This window comes from Nipponia nippon, unplaced genomic scaffold (assembly GCF_047370975.1).
Source record: "Nipponia nippon isolate SJK-2023a ecotype South Korea unplaced genomic scaffold, ASM4737097v1 scaffold_5, whole genome shotgun sequence".
Classification (NCBI taxonomy): domain Eukaryota; kingdom Metazoa; phylum Chordata; class Aves; order Pelecaniformes; family Threskiornithidae; genus Nipponia; species Nipponia nippon.
The window spans coordinates 68,508,939-68,531,409 of NW_028262369.1; the positions used below are offsets into that span (position 1 = coordinate 68,508,939).

At 39.5% G+C, this 22,471-nt stretch overlaps 1 protein-coding gene across 5 annotated transcripts; it reads right to left on the reverse strand.

Annotated features, from left to right (window-relative positions):
• Positions 1-11: 11 nt before the first annotated feature.
• Positions 12-22,324, reverse strand: GTF3C3 (general transcription factor IIIC subunit 3). 5 transcript variants are annotated; one of them, XR_015699277.1, is made up of 20 exons: positions 22,143-22,324; positions 20,874-20,976; positions 18,202-18,398; positions 17,663-17,786; positions 16,959-17,150; positions 16,513-16,678; positions 15,296-15,443; positions 13,728-13,800; positions 12,695-12,781; positions 11,419-11,522; positions 10,636-10,807; positions 9,972-10,174; positions 9,254-9,355; positions 8,236-8,371; positions 7,342-7,579; positions 6,780-6,970; positions 5,983-6,107; positions 3,065-3,217; positions 1,743-2,120; positions 12-385 (listed from the first exon to the last, which is right to left on the reverse strand). XR_015699277.1 is itself a non-coding variant. In XM_087734521.1 (19 exons), the coding sequence occupies exons 1-19, from the start codon at positions 22,239-22,241 to the stop codon at positions 1,998-2,000; spliced, it is 2,736 nt and encodes a 911-aa protein (XP_087590647.1). In that variant the 5' UTR covers positions 22,242-22,324; the 3' UTR covers positions 393-1,997. The 5 variants fall into 5 exon arrangements, 4 of the variants coding, with proteins under 4 accessions (XP_087590647.1, XP_087590648.1, XP_087590650.1 ...); XM_087734521.1 differs by lacking the exon at positions 12-385 and having other exon boundaries at positions 393-2,120; XM_087734522.1 differs by lacking the exon at positions 12-385 and having other exon boundaries at positions 393-2,120; positions 3,065-3,251.
• Positions 22,325-22,471: the final 147 nt, after the last annotated feature.

Consider the following 22,471-nt stretch of genomic DNA (forward strand, 5'->3'; position numbering starts at 1 on the left):
CAGCATTCAGGTTGTATTTTTCCTTTTTATTTGTATGAACGCTAAAGATTCATACCTCCTAGGTTTAAAAGCTAAACTGCTTCAGAATTCTAGCAACAGTAGGGATCAGAAATAAAGTAATAAATAGTAATACCTTGATGTTGGTCAATTTTTAATACAATTCTTTAAAAAAAACCCATAACCTTCCTCTATGTTAAGGCTATTTAAAAAAATGTACAAGCAATAGGATTCTGAGTATTTCAGACTCAGTTTTGGAAAAGAATAACGCAAAGGGAATCTGTGCCCTGGATCTCTGCCTTCTGTTTTCTGAACACGAGTTCAGCGCTGAGGGCTGTATTTCCTGGGACATGATAAACTTTTCGTATGAAGGGACAGGAGTCTTTCACTGCAAAAAGAAAAAAATCAATGGGGTTACAAGATGTGAAAGGGCCAACAAAAAGGAAAGCTTCAACAGAAGCATTTTTACCCCAAGATAATGCAGCAGTACTCTGCTTGTGCATACATTGCGAGTCAGCTCCAGTTCACACAGCAAACAGTTGGCCACCACGTCAAAAACAGTGATGAGTTACCAGAAAGAATGAGAAACGACATGGAGGTAAGGGAGTCATTCTCTCCCATCGTCTGCAGCTTATGAATACCCCAGGCTAACATAACTAAAATGGTTCTTTAATTTATAGTTCTGCAAACTTGGCAAGGAACTTGTATTTAGCAGTGCCACCAAGTACTATTTCCAAGTAAAACGTGCTGTCCTTTTGCGGGCTAGTGAGACTTTCTTGGTAGTTGTCTCTTACCTTTGTATTCTCACTATGGCCCAGCATCGCTCTAGTGAAGCGGACACGCAATATATCGTAATTTAACATTTGATTTGAGATAAAATTGCCTTACCTTTAGAATTAGTCTAGGCAATTCCACAAGACTTGTTTCTTAATCATTGATTGCAATTGTGTGAAATGATTACAGAACACACACACATATAAAAGTGGGCTGAAAGCAAATAGCAGCAGTTAGCTGTGATGCCCTAAGTAACACGAGTGCTTGGGAGGCAACAGCACAGTTTGTTTTCTATTCAGCAAACTACCTGGCTGAAAAATATTTTTCAGCCTTATTTTGCTGTAGCACATCCTAACATATATCCATTTCTATATATACACCTAACTATATACTCTTTTTATTTACAATAAAGCATTGCATCCTGCTTCTCTTGCTGGGTTGGAAGCAGCATGCTTCCACCATCATCTGCTACTGTTCAACTGTCAGAAATAATTGAAAACTCAGGCCACTTGCAATTTTTGCTATAAGGTATTCAATAGGACATATGTTTGCTGAGAATGAGTAAACATTATCATTAACCTCACAATTTTTATTAACAAGTTCAGAAGAAGAACAAAGGTCACACTGATTTCAGTAAAACAGAAATCAATCATCTCCTTCAAATAGAACAGCTGCTAGGAATATGAACTCCTAGAAAATTCTGAGTACTTTAAAGATCTTGAAATACTGAGTTCTCCATCCTCTAGGGATCAGTATGAGCCCATTTCTTCTATATTATAGTAAGTTAGTGCTGCCCATTAAAAAACCCTCGTCACCAGTGAATATGGCTTCTTGAACAAGCTCACTGGTAACTAGTTGTAATATTGCACATTGTAAATCTTCCCTAAAAAAACCAAAAAACCAACAACAAACCACACTGGGCTTCAGTTTTCGCTGTTTGATTCTATATACAAGACTGAATATCAGATTACCCAGCAATGCGTCAAAGGAGCCGAGCTAATAACAGACACACTTGAGCATGTCAGCGTGGTACTCGGCACAGTTTCCAGCCATGTGTGATGCAGTTCAGATGTCGGAGTAGAAAAAAAAGTCCATAAAGCTATACATGGCACAAGCCGGGTCTCTGACCATCTGTAGAAAAAGCTGTACCAAAAACCAGTTTCCCCAGCACTGCATAATGCAAAGGTTAACACAAGGAGTAGCGGCTCCACCTGCCGCAAACCTCATCATACAACTGCGTAGGTATACAACATCTTTTGAGCCATTCTTGTATTTCCACTGCTCTGATAAATAAGCGACAAGTTAAAGGCAGTATCTCTTCTCAAGTCTGTTTGATCAGTTTCTATTCCCTGTAAAGATAATGATTAAAAAAAGTTACCTATATGCAAAGATAGTATAACACTTGAAACATTAGTAGCAATTACAGTAGAATCAAATCACATATTCACGGTTTATATAGGCTTTCAGCTGTATAGAAACAAAAGAAGCAGTGTTCTTGTGCCCTCCCTCTTTAACGAGTTTCCACACGTGGTTAATCACCAGAGAGTTATATAATTACATACTCAAAACATTAGCTGTAAGTTAGATAGCCAGCTCATGAAACAGGAAAGCACCAGCTTAGTTTGTCTTTGTCTGCAAAGTATTTGTTTCGACAATCAGAACGTGAATACTGCCTCTCTCTCTGACACGGTCACAAGATGGCTGCTTTGAACTCCCAGCGCCAACACCCATCCTTGTTACTTTACCAACCCTTCCTGTTCTCTAAATACACTTGTCATTTTTCTACCTCCCCACGCCAAAGCTAGGCAAAAACTTTCGCTCGGACCAGACTTGTAAACGTATGACACATCAATTAGGATGATCTAACACAGATCAGTTAGAGCAAAACCATGGCTCAGATGCATTTAGGCATTCTGAATACTGGTTCACCTGGCTCCAGCATGCTGTTTTATAGCATGGTGAGTATATAGAACTTCCAGTTATAATTTATTGCATGTAATATATATAAAGTTCAGCTACTTATTCAGGTAAAGTTGTTTAGCAACCCTTTTTGCTGCTACTTCAGCCTATCAGTAACTCCTTCAAAATTCATAAACCTTTGAAATTAACACATGCTTAAATACGTTACCAGGTGACGATCAGATTTGGGCTTCCAGTGACAAGGAATTACAATACAAATTGAAGGAAACTCAACTACACAGATTTTATGTACCTATTTTAACTATGGCTGAGAAATTATTATTACCGTTGACCCAACTTTATTCTCTGTACCTAGCTTCCAAAGATACAGTACCTCTAAGGCGAGAGGAGGAAGTTCAAGTACTTTTTGGTAATAGTGGATTGCCAGGTGCAGTAACCCCAGCTGGTGAAGGCCACGGCCAAGGTTGTAGAAAGACTCTTGACACGGTCCACGCAGGTCCAAGTACCGGTGAAGGAAGGAGAATCCCTGTACGCATATTATGCACATTTGTGACTGCTCCCTTTAAGAAGATGGCAGTAAAATATGCTGGAGAACGGATGTTAAAATGTATCTATTTAAACCTTTGATCTATGCTGCTCCACAAAACCACACGCAAGTTGAAGGCAAAAAATAATCATCACATGCGATTGTTGAGACCGTAAAAACTGTGCTCGGTCAGTCTCACTGCCATTGATAACAACGGATAGATCTTTTTAATAAATTGAACACACAGTTATTTCGTATAGTGACTTACGGCACTAGCTTGCTAAATATGTAAGTATGTCCGTCTGTCTGTAACTATTTATGTAATATACACACAGAAAAGACTGGTTCATGTTCAGAAGAGCTGACCACCTTAAAAAACATGCAGCCAAAGGACAGGCTAAAGCAAGATTTTATTTTTCTTAAAAAATACTTCAAAAGATAATGCTCCCCCAGTCGTTGTTGTTTGGTTTTTTTTTTTTTAAAAAGGAGAAAAAAAAACCCCAAACCTTCATTCCCTTTCCTTCACTCTTTGCCTTGGATAGTGGCAAGAAATGGTTTAATTCTACAACTTTTCAGAATTCTACAAAATTCTGAACTCCATGAAGTATTATTATATCAAAGTATTATTTCTGCAATGCAAGCATATTCTTTTCTTGATCTTGTGCTCCATATAAATGTTTACTCCAATACCAGTTATCAGGGAAATTATCAGTATATAATTTTATAAAGTGGCCAAAAATAAACATCACTGAGTAAGTGCATGAAAAATCCGTATATCCTAAGCAGTAGGCGAGAGTTCGTGTCCCTTCTTGAAGCCAGCAGATGTTTTACTGCCAAGCGTCCAGCAGAATTTGAAAGGAAACTCATACCCAGCAATTCCAGTGCCGTGCTTTAACAAATTTAAAGTTGAAGCACTCTAAGTGTTATACTTTCTTACTTTGCTTTTAGTTTAAAATTAAAATATATGCTCATATATTTAAACTATATGTCCAGCAGAATCCCAGGTGTACGTAATTTCATTGCCAACCTTAGTCTGAATACGCACTCCTCCTACGTGGCACGCTGTGGTTCAGAGGAGCAGGACCCAACAGGTACTACGCGCCCAGTCGGGTGCCGATGTCCCCAGAAGGTGTAAAACGGGGCAATGCATAAAGGGACAGCGACCAGGCACTGGTGGAACAAACCAGTCTCATTTATACACTGACACGCTGTAAAGCGAGAGAAGTGCCCTCTTTTTCGTCTGTAGGATGTCACTGCCTACCAGCTCGGCGTGTTACAGACCCTCCATGACGCAAGGTTTGTGTGATGCTATAAAGACGAATGGCATTAGACCAGAGCTGCCTCCCATACAGAACAAAGGGAAAGACAGAGAGGCATACAGTGTTATTTTATATTAAAATGCAGTGTTTCATTTGACACTGAAGGAGCCCTGGGGAAAACTTAGGAGGGACAGACAGAAGAGGTGAATTCAGAAGGGAGAAATCGAGCACACAACTTTTTCACCCTCTCCCATGCGGTTCATTTCGTTACCACTTTGGAATGCGATGATTCTCTTTATGTAAATAGAGGACTTTCTTTCTAGGGACCATGTTGGTAATCAGAGAAGATACCTCCTTCAGCACGAGGAATTACTTCAGGCACAAGGAGCTAATGATCATAATTTAGGTGACCAGTATGTCACTGTGGTTGAATTATTAATCAACTGCAACAGGAGCAAGAGTGGATGCAAAAATACCAAGTACAGTAAGCAAGAAATGAGAAGAGAGAAAGCAGGGAACTCTATCACCAGAGGGTAACATAAATAGGAGACTGTTCAAGTACGTTATAAAAGGAGAACATAGCAGCCCACCTAAGAAAGGCAGGCTGATTACAGAAAGAAGGGGATAAAAATATTAAAATTAGGCCAAAGTTTGCAAGTTCAAAATGTCTTAAGTTGGATACTGACATAATTGGTCTTGTTTTAGAGTAGCTATAGCTTTTGTGAAAATCAGCGCAACCTACAGTTTTTCAGCAATTTCAGAAGTCATGAGAGCTCAGGGTCCTCACCATATTCTGCTGACTCTGAGCTGCGTGGCCACAGGAGTTAAAAGGCGTTTCAAGTTAAAGAAAATACTTGGTGGAGAGTAGAGGAAATTACTTTCAAGATTCTGTTTGGGAATAATCAGCCTGTGGTTTGTAACTGGGTCTGGCAATGAAAGAAAAATGTGAATAAGGAAACTGAAAAATTGAGGGTAGCCTAAATTGGAGTTCACAAGATCTTTACAAAGAGAGCTATAAAAGGCACCTAAAAGGGGGAAGAGAAAAGGAAGACGGGAAAAAAAATCACTTTCTAAGTCTGTAAAGTTTGCTTCAACAATGCAGTTTATGAGACACGGCTACGAAGGGCATGTGGCACAGACTCTACTCTACAGCAGTTCTTCAGAGCAAGGCAGGGCAAGAAAAGAAATCTGGAAGAAAATCCAGACTACAGCCATCAAGACTGAAATTAGTAATATTTTCACAAACATCTGGCAGCTGCTAACATCTATGTGAGTAATCATTGTATGCACACAGCAGAACAAGCTACATTTAAAAGGAGAGGAGATTCAGATGGGTATAGCTACAGTTCAAAAGCACACTCGCCTGTGTTCATGTTTCACCACTTCCCTCTTTTGAAATGCCATATTAATTATGAAAATTCATTTAAACAGAGTGTTGTAGCCATAACTGTCTGCAAGATACAAAGCCAGGAAACACTATAGGTAAAAATAACGACACTAACTCACCTGTACTAGAAGAGCATGCCTTTTCAACACGTATTTCTGAGAAGCCATGTGGATGAAAGTCAAGCCAATACAAAGGCTGTACAGAGGCTCATCTGGGTTTGCACGAAAGGCTTGCACATACTGTCCTAAAAGCAGATAATTGAGTCAGGACGTTTGTTGTGAAAAGCATTCCTTAAGAATTTATGGGCAAAAAAGAAAAGCTTCAAATTAGAAGCGTGAACTAAGAAAAGAAACTGTTTAATAGACCTACATCAAAATACACAGGAAAAAACATGAAAGAAAATTTGTATTTTCAGCACTCCTTGGATTCTGAAGGAAAAATGGAAACCGTGATGTAAAATGTAAGCGGAAAAGAATCAGGCACAGAGGCAAACAAGGTCCTTGCTGGGATTTATCTCCTGGAGGCCACACATCTTAGTGTGACATTTGGAGGGCTTGACTGGAAGCAGTAGGTTTACTTCAAAGGCCTGCTTAAAATGTCCAACTAACTTTATTTGCTGTTTAAATCAGTCTGTTTCTGTCCTCTTTATCCTTTATTATCATTAGCCTTCAATTAGCTTTGCAAGTTGGTTATATTTGCAACGTGTGCTAAACTTGAAACATACCAGCTTAATTTTTATTCGCAAAACTCTTCAGCCATGCTTTGATTTGTGTACAAAATAATTAAAGCACCAGACTAACACTGTGAAGCCACCTGTAATTTTCTGATGTATGAAAAAAATGACTTTAATCAATCTTTCTCTGAAAAAAACATTCACTTGTTATATTTGTTAATATTAGAACATTAATGACGTTACCAAGAGCATGCTTGAAACTGCCAGATACAAAGGCATTATGCCCGTTTAGGACACACAGTGCGTGATTGTCAGGATTTTTCAGCATTAAGCGGAGACAAAAGCGATGGTGACGGACATCCTGAGATTGCATAGTAACTTGATTGAATATGTTCCATAGCTGAGGTTTATTGACGTTTTCCATTACCATGATTCTACAGAAGGAAAAGTATACAAGAAATTAGTAAACGCTATAGTAAATAATACCGCATCTGCAATAGAACCTCAACAGTTTAGGGAAGATAACAAAGAAGAGACACTCAAGGAGCAGGTCAGTCACTGAGGCAAAGCCGAGAGTGAAGACAGAACCAACGGTTCTGGCCAAATCAACCAACCTATACTGCATTACGTGTTTTTTTTTAATCCAAGCCTATCAGAAAGCTCCTTTGGTTTCAATAGCCTCATCTGTTTTAGCGAAAGCTGGAAAGCATCAGCCTGCCTCCTTTAGCAATATTTTCAGCAGTATGAGTACAGCCTCAGTGGAAGCAATTACAACAGAGACTGCTCTACCTTCTCAGTACCCCACCTGATATAGTTGTACGCTTTTCTGAAGTTCTTGTCCAGAATTGCAGCAGAGAGCCCAAAGTATTCCAGCTCCTTGCGCTTTTGTCTGTCATCATAAAACGAGTAATATTCCAATGAGGAATCCACGAGTAGCTCTGCCTCCTTGTACCGGGAGAGGTCACACAAGGAATATATTGCCTTCAGGAGGAGGTTCCACCAGTCGTCTTTCGTCAGAACACTCGTGAGAACAGCAAAAATTGCTAAAAATATTGAAGTCAGTAAGTTGAGAAAATGAAAACAAGAGAGCTAACCTCTTTTAAAAAAAAAAAAAAGGTGCATATGTCAAACTGGCCTTTTCAAAAACATCTCAGCATTAACAGGTAATGATAAAATATTTACTTTTTTCAGTTTAAGTACAGTTTGTGAAACACCAGCAAGAACAACAGTCAAATCTTGGGAACAAATGGCAAGAAATACACACAGGTCAAGTTGTAAACATACTACATGAATGCATTAAAGTTACTCTTCCTAATCTAACAAATGGTGCTTAAGAATGGGTAGTCTGGCTCAACCGAGTGTGGGCCAGTTAACAAAAATCACACCACTTTTAAAACATGTATTTCTATTATGTTCTAGATTTGCGCGTATTGTATTTGCACCGAGGAGAATGCTGGACCATATGATCGCTAGAGGTCCTTCTCGATCTGAATTATCCTGTAATCTTACTGGTTTTCTCTGAATGGGGATTGTACCCTTAAGCTATATTATCTTCATTTTTGCTGCCTTCTTTGCCCTAGAAATAAAGCAATGTTAACATGAACTGCATGGATTTAGCATGCAAGATAGTAACATTTATTTCATTTTTCAGAACTAAGGAGTTCATCATCTTGCTTTGTTTTTAATAAACATTTGTTACCTTTCGCATCGCAATTTGCTGTCTCTTGGTCGTCATTGTCAGAAATTTTATCCCTCGACACCTTAATAAGATAGAGGTGTCTCTCTCCAGATTTGGAACTAGATATCAAACACACCTGAGCTCTGCTCATTGCTACCTAGAAACAAATTTAAGGGCAGCATTTCAGATTACATTAACACATGGTATGACAAAGGCAGCTTTATGGCCAATCCATCTTGCTCACGTTGCATGCCAAACCAGTCTGCAACTTACAAACGCCACAACAGCTCAAGATCATAAGAGAGAACATTCCCAGGAGGAGTATTATCTCTGCATTGTCTCATGCTCCAGTGCGAGCTGGGCTATGCAAAAGAAAGATACAAACTCTTCAAATGACTTAATATATACTGAAATCAAAACTATTTCCACAGGGGCAGAACAAGAGCAATGCCTTTCTGTATCAGTTTCATAAACATGTGGATAGTCAGCTATTCAACCAGTATAATACAATAGTAATGGCTCTGACCAGATGGATAAAATTGAGGTCTAAATATTCCCCTCCCTCACTCCCTATTTAAAAACAAAAAACAATTAACAAAAAACCACCTCCACTGTATTTACTGGCTAAACAAATTCTTCTGTCGTCATTTTATCACAAGAAAATATTAAAAAAAAAAATAATTAAGAAATTCAAAAGAAAATTGTTGAAATAGAAGCCAGCATCAACACTTCAAGAAAACACTATGCTGACTGCTAAAAAGGTAAGAAGCAGCTTTAGTATTCAGTGTGTTCTACGTACACTGCAAAACAGGGAGCTGAAGTCACTGTATTAAGAATTATACACCCCAGTGGTCCTCTGTTCTGAACACTACGGGCAGGAACGCCAGTATTATAGGCTCCCTGCAACATTATTATCTAAGAAAATTATGAAACCATTTGCACATAAGAAACACTAGCTTTCCTCCTGAGTTTGTCGCTTGTCTTAACCCAACTCATAGCTGTCCAATTTCTTCAAGTGTAGCTGGAAAGATTGGCTTACCTTCAACAGCATTGCCAGCATCGTAAGTAAAGTGTCTATGTAACCGTACATTTTGCCTTGGGAATACAACAGTGTCGAACGATGGAGGAGTAGCTTTAATTCCTAGATAACATTGAACATTATTATTCAACCTCTTGCACAGAGAGTGAGTTTATAAAACAAACAATTTTGACTCAATACAGTACTAATGGGATTGTAAAAGCTTCTAGAAAGCTGCAAGAATCTTAGCAGCAGCAGGTAAGCTCTCCCTAAACTGCCCTGCAGTAGTTACTGTTTCAAACTCTCAAATTTCAGAGAAATTCAGCATAACTCTTACCTATAGCGACAGTGCCGCTGGAGAGCGGGTATGGAACTTTTGCTATGCCGTCTGTTACAATCAATAGAGCCAAACCACGTAGCTCGTATGTAGCAACAGCTGATCAACTTGATGCAAAGTGATTGGCGTCAAGACTGGTTCTCAGTGGCCAAGAGCTTGTACATCACACAAAAGTAATCAGGTGGGAAAGGGGAAATACCGATAAAATGGTCAGGGAGAAAGAGCCATGAGGACTCGTCCCTGATACTCTGTAACGAATCATTCGCTGTGCTCTGAAGGCTCACCACACCGGAAGATAAGTAAGCCTCAATCCCTGGTCCTATATAGTTGACATCTTTGACCACTACCATAGTTTAGCAGAATAATATATCCTAAACTGGAAGCACAGAACACTTTACCCACCTGCTGGGCAGCATTAGCATCCTGAGCCAGTGTATCTGGATCATACATTGGTTCCAGAGCCTCCAGAGCTTTTTCAGGTCGGCCCAGCTGCTGCTGAAGTGTTGAAAGTGAGATTCTTGCATCCAGATGCAACGGAGCAAGATCAACAACTTTGGCATAGCTCTCTGCAGCACGCTCCATGTGTCCCAAAGCCTTCAAGCACTCTAGAAATCCCATAAACAACGCAATACACTTAAATGGCAGACAAAGAAGATTTCAAAGTTTGCAAAATAGTTAACATACTTTTCAGATACTTTGTCAGTTAAAACCACCCAAAGTATGTATTACTAAAGTGAAAGTATTCAGAAACATGTACTGAGGCATCCACAGTTTCACTTAAAGCATCATCAGTTGACACAGGATGGAATGCAGAATAGATGCTGTTTCACTTACATGAAAATGAAGTATTTTTAGCTGAAGTAAATTTCATTCTATATGAAGCACAAGAAAATGCTCCATGACAGGGTTGTCATAATAAACTCCATTTCTACTTTTGCAAATACCAATTATCATTCAACATGTGAATCTAAAATTCCAGTGATCTTAGATAAAGGTCCCTGGAAATGCTCAGCATTGTGTTATCATCTCTCGGTACCACATGTTCAGCAGTCCTGCTTCTTCTCACCCGCGTGCCGAAGCCAGACAACAGCCAAGTTGTATCGTTCTGAACAGACAAGGGAACTCAAGAGAGGCAGGGCTGAGTTGTATTCTCCAACATCCAGAAATGCCTCTGCGACGTCCAAATACAAGTCACCCATTTCTTCTGGATTTTGTTCCACCAGAGTGGTCAAAAGAGGCTTTAAAAAAACCACACAAAATACTAAAAGCAGAAATAACCAACAAGAACATTTCTTAAAGATATGGTTATTGGAAGCTTACATTTTTATGTTATTTTTATTTTATTTGCATTCTGAACTACACTTCCTTTATTTAAAGGATAGTTTAAAAGTGAAAAATAAAGACCTGAACTTCAGAATTCCTGAAAAAGCCACATTTTTCTATTCTAGACATTTCACATCCTACCCATCCATACATTTCACATCCAATGGCTGAAAGTGCCCATCAGCGAGGAATGCTCTTTATAAAAGATTTAGTATGGCTTTAAAACAAAGCAAAGATGGGTTCCTTAGTGTTCAACAACTTTGCAATGTGGTTCCGGGCCTGTCACAGAACATAGGCTGTGATTTACTGCACTTTAGTAATAGTTCCACTGGAGGCATAATTTATAAGGACAAAAATAGTATTTCTGCTATTACGGGTTTGCTAGCTTTCTCTCGTGGAGTGGGAGGGAAGCAAAAGGAATCTCCACAGCTCTCTCAACGACCTCAGTCATACAAAGACAGGAAAAATTATTTGCTTTGGCAATTCATTAGAACATCCCCCAACTTCTGAGTTGGCTTCTACTTACATTGAGTGGCTCTAGGATGTTCAAGTGAACCAAGCACACCATCAGCTTGACCGTGATGTCTATGGGAACGCCCTCAGGTATGCAGCAGCTGACCTTCTCCACAGCTGTGAGAAGATAAAGCATTTCTTTCTGAACCCATTGGCTTTAACACGCACTTCACAAGCTCCACATCCCCTCCAGGCCATGTTCAGCTCCAATGAAGAACATATATTCTCATTGACTCTAGCAAATGTTGGTGCAGGCCTGCCCTCTCCCTTTCTTCTATATCTTTCCAGGCCATGTTCAGCTCCAATGAAGAACATATATTCTCATTGACTCTAGCAAATGTTGGTGCAGGCCTGCCCTCTCCTTTTCTTCTATATCTTTCCCGATAGTAGGAACAACTTCTTCCTACTATCTCTGATCGTAATAATTTCACCTGAAGTATCAAGTGCTGTCAGTCTGCATCAACTTCAACAGCAGGATCCCATAGGATGTGCTTAGAGCCATTGCCCTCTTAAGATGTGCTGGCTTCATAAAGCTTCCCTTTGGCAATTTATTCACCTGTACCCTCTTCTCCTTGCCTTCCGAAGGAAATACCCTATATTAAGCTATTTGTTCTTAGAAGCTAAGTCCTGTGTATCAGGGAGCTGGCTGTATACATTGTTAAACACAGTTAACTACAGAACTTTACACAACACATGGACAGGATGCAACCTGATGACATGGCAAACACGAGACAAAGTAGTTACCCATGACAATGCTAGCAACTTACAGGTCATACCGTAAAACACCATTATTTATTATATTTCCTTCACATGCAGTCATGACACCTCCTTAACTGCCCTGTTTAAGTTCTCCTCCACCTTAATTCTTACACCAGACATTCAAAGGGTGATTGCTATAAACTGAGAAAACTGATTTCCAACATAAGACTTCCCTATTACCTTCTACATTCACATCCAATTACTGCAAATCACAACATGCAGATTAATTCATCATTCTCTGAACATCTTAATGCCCAGCACAAGAGTAACTGTTCACCTACGAATAAAATCTTACTAAATGAAAAATTTTCTTTTCAAAGTGGGTAAGTCCTGCAAGAATGCTTTTGGCTTTGGTGGCTAGCTGGGTTAGAAGTAAGTTCTGAGTAAGGAAGACAGCACACAGGAAACATTTTCTGGATCAAGGCCTATTTCTCTGCTGTTAGAAATCTTGCCCCAATTTTTATATTGCAACCTGGTTCCTGAGCATGTCATCAGTTCATAGACTTGTATGAAATTCAGAAATTACTTACCTGCAGCACTGGATTCAGCAACTGAATTACTTTGGTCGTCAGTCACTGCCTCCTGGCTTTCCTGAGTTTCTTCCACTGCCTCTGTACCTTTTTAAAAAGAGTAACAGATTACCCTAGTAGCACCAGCTAAGCCAAAAGTTACTTGATTTTGAATCCATACTTGATTGGTAGCTTACTCTGAAAAGTGGATTTTTTTTTTTTTTTTTTTTGAAGAACAGCAGAGCAGGAAGCACTCAAAAAAGTTATAAAGCAACAGAGGGCAGGCAACCAAGCTCTAGGGTAGTTTAGCAGCTTTGTCTTATGAAATAGCACACTCCAGGTAACTTGGCAACGCTGTGTTTTAATTCCTAGACCCAGTACAGTTTTGCTTCTTATAAATTATCTGTTAAAAGTCTCTATCAGGACAGTTGTTCATTGATCAACTGTATTTTCACCTGGTCCATTAAAGCAAAAAGCCAACAAAAGTATCTTATACTACACTGGGTTTGGACCGGATGGCTGAAGCAACCAACCAGCTTAATCATAGAACAGACTGTCTGCTTATGGACTTGGCATGCGGTGATCATTCTACAGCCCAAACAAACATTTTCAGATTTCTATATACAAGAACATTTAAATGTTTAATAACAGAAGTAGCATTGATGAAGAATATTATTCTCAGGTCAAAGGTTGATATTCTTGAGTATAGATGCCACTAAACTTATCTAATTTTTTTCCAGAAGCTATTTAGCTGGCAGAAATAACTGGCCTGATGTGAACACTCCGAGGAATGTTTAGAACTTTAAAAGGCCTCCAGTTGCCTGGAGAGCAATCCTTGTCCTTAATGAGTCAGCAGGGCTAATTGGACATCAGAGTAACTCCTTATAGAAAGCTGAGGTCATGCCATGTAACTCATTAAAAACATCGAAAAGTTTCAAGAAAAAAGCCTGTCAACATGCATCAAAATATACCCATGAGTTGAAAAGGTAATGGAAAGAAAGATGTCATATTAGATGAACGGCAGGGTCATACTAACCGCTCGTCAGCTACTTACCTTTTTTCTCCTCGGTTGGACTTTTTTCTGATACTTTCTTTTCAAGTACGATTCCTGCAAAATCTGTAATAACCTAAAACAGACAAGTAACTCGGATCATTTTAAAGATTTAAAGGACATATGGAGTAACCAGCCCGCATGGCAGTTGTTTTAGGCATCACAAAAGTTATCAGAAGAAAAGCTGCATTAATTTCACATGGAGTTAGTTGACTAGTATTGAGTTTGATCACCTTATGTCTTTGTCCACTATTTTTGGACTATTTAGATGATCCAACGAGCATCTCTCTAGCAAATACAACAGTTACTTTCATCACAACTAGGAAAGTTTTTAACCCTTGTAGCTTCTTTTAATGCCTTTTGGGAGATTGAAAAAGAAAGCAAAGCACCAGGTAAACAGCTAAGCTCTCCACAGATCTCTCCAAAGTGCTCCAAGGATTCCTCAGTCTAATGTGTTGCAAGGTAATCATATGGTTTGTGTCAGTTAAAAGAAATAATGAAATAAAATCCACGGCTACATACAGACATTTTACAACAGCCCTGGTCATACACATCATGACCTCAATAAAACTAGTATAATTCAATAGAACAGCTAGTTAAAAAAACATAGAACCAAAGACAGACAATTCAAGACATTCACTTGCCATTGGGGAGCTGCAAGGGGGGAAATGCACAAGTGTAAAGCACCGTTGGTCTAACACCCAGTGCAGTTTGGTATTTTGTTCATTAATTGAAAAGTAAATATTTAAGTCATTACTGTTGCCAGAACAAGAGTGACAAACATAGAGTACATGCCCCTTAGAGGAACATGCCGGCTGATTGTATTAAGATAGTTATTTTTTAAAGGCTCAGTTTAAAAAAAAAAAAAAGGAGGCAATTTAATATCAGCAAGTAAGAATGTTCACAAGGAGAAAGTCCCAACTAATAGCGTCTCTTCAATCTACCTTGGAAAGTATAACAATGACCAGATACTGAAGTCTTTCGTCTCAAAGCCAGACCAAATCAACTTGGAAACACGCCTCAGAAGTGAAGGTTAAAAACCACTAGAACAAATTTGGAACAGATAAGTGATCTTCTCCAATTCCTGACGCCTTAGAGTCAAGATGTATTGTCTTTCTGCAATGCATGTTTGATGCTTAATGCATAAATTATTAGTCATAACACAAGTATGCCAGCTAAAGCACAACGGTCTGCATTTGAACCATTAGACCATTCAGTGTCACCCTTTTAACCTTCGACTTAGAGAATGCCATTTCCTGGTAGTACTCACAAAACCAGCTCGTAGGTCTTCACTGGCTACTAAGATTATGGTAATTGGAGAGAAGGAGAGGAAGGATCCCAAAATTTTAAATCTGGAACAGCATACAAGTCTAGCAGCCCCCAACTTATTAAATCAAGCTGTTAACTTCAATGCTAATTGCTACAGGACTAATAGCAAGCAATCTGTATCTGACCAACTCTCTCACTATAGAAACATGACCATATTTAAGCACTACAGGAATACAAACTGTCCATCCTGACTGGCAAAGAGGTGCTGAACATGATGCAGAAATGCATTTAATTCTCCATACCGCCAATGCTTTGTCATACTGTTTGGAAGAAATATATAGTTCAGCTGCGATGTTAACGTCTTCCATGGAGACAAGGCTCTGGTGTTTAGTAAAGGCTTCTTCTATTATCTCAATAGCAGAGGTCACATCATTGGCTTCATAATAACTCCTATAAAACACAGATATGAGATACTATGTACTTGAGACAACTGACAATAGGTACTTTGAACACTAGCAAAAGGATTTTCATACTTCTTTTATTTTTGCCTACTAGCAAATATTTTCATTAGCAAGAGTAAGTTGCAAAAGACAGTGAGAAAGGGGGTGTTTTTTCTTTCCTTACAACTGTTGCCAATTTTTATGTATTTCAAATAATTACCATTTTTTCCCCTATATGTTAGGACATTACTGGATTTTTCATCACCATGTCCCCCACCTCGAGACAGGTATCAATAATCTATCACATTCACCTGGTTTCAGAAAAACTTTCAATAGTAGTATTGTTACCACACACGTCTTTGCATTTTTTCATGCATTTCACAACCACGAAGATCAAAAGACTTAAACTGTTTTGAAACAGGCCGATAACAGCTTTCTACAAGTTCTGAATGAGAAAGTTGAGATATAAAGTAGTTAAACAGCTTACTAAAAAGCTGTTATGATAAGAGAGCTACACACTTTAACCACAACCCTTCTCTGTCTCAGGCAAGCTTCTATGACTTGATCTGCTCTCATTAGCAGGAAAGGGGAGGAGGCAGATTTCTACTTGCTCCAGAAACGAATTATAAATGACATATAAACTATATTCTGTTGCAGATGGTTTGTATTTCAGATTGAATACTTCGTTTCATTCAGATTTGCTGGCAATAAGTTTCCAGGTCTCTAGTATTATTATATAGATTAAAAACGTACTGCATTTGTATATAATTGTATACTATTGGCATTTTTCCAGTAATCAGTATTTGCATTTTATTCTCTTGCTCTAAGAGAATGCAACACTTCTAAGATGATGCATGGATCCTACACAGGATAATTCCCACATGTCAGGGAATTCCAGGCTTTGGGAACATCACAATAGTTGGGGGGTGCATGCTTGTGTGGGGGTCACCCCCACCAAAAACACCTGCATTCCTTGATTTCAGCTACATACCCAGCTTGCATTAGCTGCAGAACTTATTAAGACCAGCTTTTGAGAAACTCTGGAAAACCAAATCACAATATTTTCAAATCCAACTTACTTTGCCATGTCTCTAGCCAGCTGCATAAAGCGCTCTCCATCAGAGGGAGACAGGAGATTCAAAATCCGCCTGTAGCCATCCATAGCCATCTTATGTTCCCCCAACTGTTCATACAGGCTTGATCTCTCCCATAGATAACGCACATTGGTTGGGTCATATTTCAGAGCTACAAGAAAAAGCATATTAGTAGCCTAATTTAGGAAAAGGCAACAATGGATTTCACATTCATTTCCCTGACTAGATGAATGTTAATGGACCTGTACAAGGCTTTTGTAAGAAACGGACACCCTATATTAGAGAGTCATTAATCTTTTACCAAAATCTGTACAGAGGTACCAGAATCTTAGCAAACTGCAGCAAACTAAATAATAAAGCAGAAGAAAACAAAACGATTGCCATTAGGACCTAACATTTATTTTAAGCTATTAAAATGGTCACTACGTTACCTTTCGTGTAGCAAAAAACAGCCTGTTTAATATTGTCCTGTTCCAGTGACATTTCTGCTAGTCTCACCCATTCCTCTGTATCACTAGGATTTAAGTGAGCTGCAATCAGTTCAAACTGTAATGACTTCTCCATATCACCCTGGTCTTCATAGATCATGGCAAGAGTGGAAAATGGCTCATGAGCAAGAGGAGCTGTGAAAAGACAAGAAGAATGATCAAGAACCATTGTTTTAAAACCACCTTGAAAACAACTAACTTGCCTTTCTGCAAACAACAGATATCAGAATTATATGAAACATCAACATTGCTGTGTTTAAATTCAGAAAAAACTTGCAGACAAGCTTCCAATTCCTTTTTATAAATTATTGAACAGCCTGACTGAATCTAACAACAACCATTTATAGCATTATTCTACATTGTAAGTCATGCTGATGTTTATACTTTGGTTCTACAAAGACAATAAAAGTAAACTGTGTAAAGCTAAGCAAAGGCCCAGGCCTCTGCAGAATCAGGGTGCTAGTTTCTTTTTATAAGCAAAACAATAAAGGAAATGCACTACATATTCTTAATTCCACACTACTTATACAGTGACTTTCCTTGTACCGACTATTTTCATCACCAGTGAAGCCACACTGAATTTTCCTGATGCACACGGCAATTTCTCCCCATCCTTAAAGCCAAAAAATTGTATCATTCTAACATACCTTGTCGAATGATTTCCATGCACATTAGAATAGCCTCCTCACGTTCTCCTCGAGCAAACCTGATATTGGCCTCTCCCATCAAACCCCTCAAGGCACGAGGAAGTTTACTGCGAGGTCTCTTCTCCTAAATGGAAAAGGGATATTATTTCTACCAAGGATTCAGTTGTGCCCAAATTCAGGAGACATCAGTCACACCTGTGCTTAACACAACCCAGTAACAAGTTATTTAAGTACTAGCGATATTAAAACGACTGACCAAAATATTTGCTAATTTTCATAACTGACAGAATAACTCTGATATCTAATACAAACACAATCCAGACACTGGACTCACTTCATTATTTTTGAAAGTTTTCGAACAGTAATCTACAGTAATTCTTTAAAAAACAAAGCAGGCGACACCAACATAAGCAGAAGTATCCTACATGCAATTATTTTCAGGCAAGTTTCTCACCAAGTAGCTAAAATCACACAAACTGGCATTCATGCACTATGCTTCAGGAGATACAGGGAAGTTACGTGAAAGTTTGAATACTTGCTTTCATCATTTTCTTGGTCTCTCGATTAAGTACCATCTCCAACACAAAAACATCTCCAGCTGTGGGTTGCTCAGTAGTTTCTTCTTCCTCTTCTTCTTCTTCCTCTTCCTCTTCGTCCTCCTCCTCCTCTTCATTTTCCCCAAGCATGGATGCAAAGACCCGATGAACAGATTTACTGACGCCATCTGAAGTTTCTCCTGGTTGAGAAAGAAGCAAGAAAGGTTTATGATATAATCAAGAGTACAGGCTGCTTATCAGGACAAGTGCAGAGAAAACGGAATTCGTCACAATTAGTAGCCCACTTGAAACAGCTATTCTATAAGAAAAAGGCCTGCACAAATGCAGAAAAATGATTAACAACCTCTTTGGTTTTAAAACTCTGCGTTATTCATCACCAATGCCTAGAATACCCCAGCCCCTAACATTTTTGGGATATTTGAAATGAAAGCATGGAGGAACACACAGAACGAAGCAACAGCTTATTCAACATTTTTCTCCATCCATACAAGAGAAGCATATTAAGCAATTTTCAAGCACTGAACTGGATGTAATAAAGCTTTTCAGCTGAAGAGGCTAAGTGAGCAGACAATTATACTAAACAATAATGCAGCAACCAATTTTTAGAAGTAATTTAAAACAAGATCTTGTAACCATTCTATCCATGACACTAAGTACCTTTTAACATGTGTAAATGCAAAAGCCAGATTATTCACATTTCTCCAGAAAAAGAAATAACAGAATTCTTTAAAATAAATAAGAATATGATGCTATATATCCAAAATAAATATGCTTAAAGCATATAATTTTAAAAGATTTCACATTTTTTAATTACAACTTTTCATTGCTAAGTTAACCCAGGGTTATAACTGCCCACAAGTCTGTATCTCTGCAAAATATCAAAATATGTAGTGTTCAAGGGTTTCAGCTGGGGCATCGGGCATCTCAAGATTTGATAAAAGAATAACCACAGTACCAAGCTGGGACTGAAAAACAGATCTATCATGTATTGCCTATATACAAGAGGGAATTGGGTACTACACCTGAGTTTATGGTTATTTTTTTGCTTGTTTTTATTCTGACTTGGGTATTAAGCATCTAAAAATCAAGATTTTTCTTCCCTCTCATCTAAAAAACCCTAATTATTAATTTAATTTCCCTTTTGTTTCAGTCTCCTTGGCTGCAGGAATCACCTGAAGACTGTAGCAGATTAGCTCCGAAGATTCATGTATTAAAAGTGATTTTAACAATGCCCTTTCCTAACATTTTTCTTTTTAATGTCCAAGTCTGATTCTAATAGCAACTCTTTAAATAGTGATAAATATTATCAACGCTTCCTTGATTCTGACTGCTCTTTAGACTTCTGTGTTCTCTGTAGTAAGAACACAAGTAACACTACCACAGAGATGTATCAGGATATGTTTTTTCTTAGATAAAGATGATGTGCATGAAAAACCATGTAACAGGCTGGGTAGAATACAGAGCAGAAAAGAGCAGTTTGGAAGTATTTTGGAGACATCCGCAAAAAGAAGGGGTCAATAAGGAACCACAGATATCTGGCTCCAACCACACTTCCACTGTTCATTTTCTGTCCTTCTAGGATGAAGTCTGGCCATACTTTCAAAATTGAGGCACCACTGATGCACATTTTAGGTGAGACAATTTAAGGCCTATTATTTTAAATTTAAGAAAAGAAACAAAGAGAATGATGAGAATTTGCAGTGAAAGTAGCAAGAGGAGTCTAAGAACCAACACAAAGAGATCAAAAATTGCACTTTGTTATCTCACAGCACTGGCAATCCCACAAGAATACGCCCTGACCGGTGCATGGAGTACAGTTTCTGAAGGGAAGGTGTCTGAAACAGACTGCAGCGCTCTAAAGCCCAAGCTCAAATCCAGAACCTGAGGCATGGGATCAACAAGGACTGATACAAACTGAAGAGAGAAGTGCTGCTCCTACCGCTTCCTGCAAGTCCTTTCACCATGTAGGAACCCCAAGGCAGTTAAGCTTACTTTGCTAGGGTGCCTAAGGAGACACTACCATCCCAGTAACTGCACAGAGAAAGCCAGCCAGAGAGCCTGTAGCTAGGAATATCCAGCAGAAAATAAGGAGAGAAATAAACATAGGCACTCTAAACAGGCCAAAGGATAACTGAGCAGGATCAAAAACACAAAGAAAGAGAAAAAAAGAAGCTCCTCTTTTCAGCTATTATTTTGTTTCACTTTGGCTGACAATGGAAGAAGGCAACACTCACGCGGTAGAACCAAATATTCTGATGTGTCCAAGTCTCAGCAGAAGACTAGCAAAGAGGGAAAAAGCCAAAGCAAAACAGACAGAAGACTTTTTGAGATAAGTTAAAAACTTCAAATTATTTGTAACTTCAGAGAGAGTTGAGACCACGTGATTAAGAAGCCAGGAGGGGAAAAATGGAGGGTCTCCCAGAAAAAGAGGCCCCATTGGCCAGATCCAGCCCCTTAAAAACACTGAACAAAGTTAAAACCCTGGCTATGATTCAGAACATCCTACAAAGACATACACTCTAACAATGTGCTTCAATGCCCACAGGTTCAAAAGAAGCAGCCAGGTATTTATAAAAAGACAGCTATCAAAGAGCAAATGCTCTCAATGACCTTTTAAATACATTTTTCACTGAAATTATTATGTTAACATTTACCGTCAGTTTCATCCTGACTTTGGGATTTCCCAGATGCTTTTCTGGATGAAGATGGAGCCTCTACGTCTTCGGCGTTTTCCTCAGCAGACGCATTTTCGCCATCCTACACACACCACCAATATTAGTTATCAGCTTTATAACATGACTCATTCCTATTTCCCCTAATATTTACAATTAGCATTTAGACCATGGGTTTCCAGCTTTTGCACTGCTAGTGAAACAGGTGGAATAAGCGCTATATTTTTAAAATGAACAAACCCCAGCATTAATTGCTTTCAAGACATGTACCTTCTTATCAATGTGAGGTGACTCAGATGGTGACTCTTCGCATTACTTTTGACTGAAGAGACCAGTCCATTGCTTATTTGGCATTACAGGGAGGTAAGATGACATGGTTGACCGTATTAAAAGAAAAGTTACAAATGCGTGACAAATCCTTTTAGCACCCTGCCTTTCTAAACACAAAATGAAATATCAAAATAGCATTTGTTAATCCAGTAAGAAGGTAGCCCTGGGACATCACTTGTCCTTCCATGACAGCTGAGTTCTGCTGAATTTGCTCCCTGAAGACCAGGAAATACAGAAATGCAGTGGTATTTTGACATAAAAGTGGCAAAGTTAAAGTTAACTACAACGCTCCAATCAAGCGTACAGGATTTCTCACAATACCTCCACCTGCCTACTTTTAGATGCAAAGCTGCGTCTCCCTCTATTTATTGCTGCCAGGAAGCCACAACGATTACCAAAAGGAGTCAAACTGGATCTCTTCCTTACATCTCACACAGAAGATGGTGGGGGAGCGGCAGCAGTATAGCCTGGATGATTTTATATCAAAACCTGCTTCTGCTCATTGCTCCAGCCTAAAGAAGAAATTAATTATGGTGTCAGAAGGTAACTGCCAGTGGCTTTTGCCAAGTCCAGGGACGCAAGCCACACTGGCATGAACCAAAATGCTGCATTTTGTGCTTCTGAAAGGTGTACGCTCCCCTGAACAACTTGCTCCACCAGTACCTAATGACTCCTACTAATTACAATTAGTTTCTTATAATTTTTGCACAGAAATTAAGAAGTGTGCAGACATAATCAAGAGCTGAGCGCGGCAATCAATAGCTGAGTACAGCAGCACTTAACATAAGCCCACGCACCCAAAAGAGAGGAAGCCGCTGCTGCTGAAGTGGTCCGTGCCCTGCCAGGCGCCGTCATGGCGGGGGCGGGCCGGCCGGGCCGGGCCGGGCCGCGCCGCGGGGCTGTCAGGCGGGGCAGACTCACCTTCTCGCGGCTCTTGCGCTCCTCTCGCCGCCGCTCGAACTCCTCGAAGGAGATCTTCCCCTCCAGGTAATCGATCAGCTCCGGGCTGAAGCCCGACATCGCGCCGGCACCGCCCGGGAGCGGCAGGAGCCGCAGCCAGCGCAGGGGAGCCTCGTTCAAGGAAGGACGCGGGTCCCTCTCGTTATGGCGCCCGCCCCGCCCCGCGCCCTCACGCACAAGTTCCGCCCCGCCACGGCCCGGCCCGGCCTCACCGCAGGTGTTACATTATCTTTTATTTCCCCAGAAATGCGTGTTTATTATTTTTACATGAGAAGGGTTTCTCAACTTCA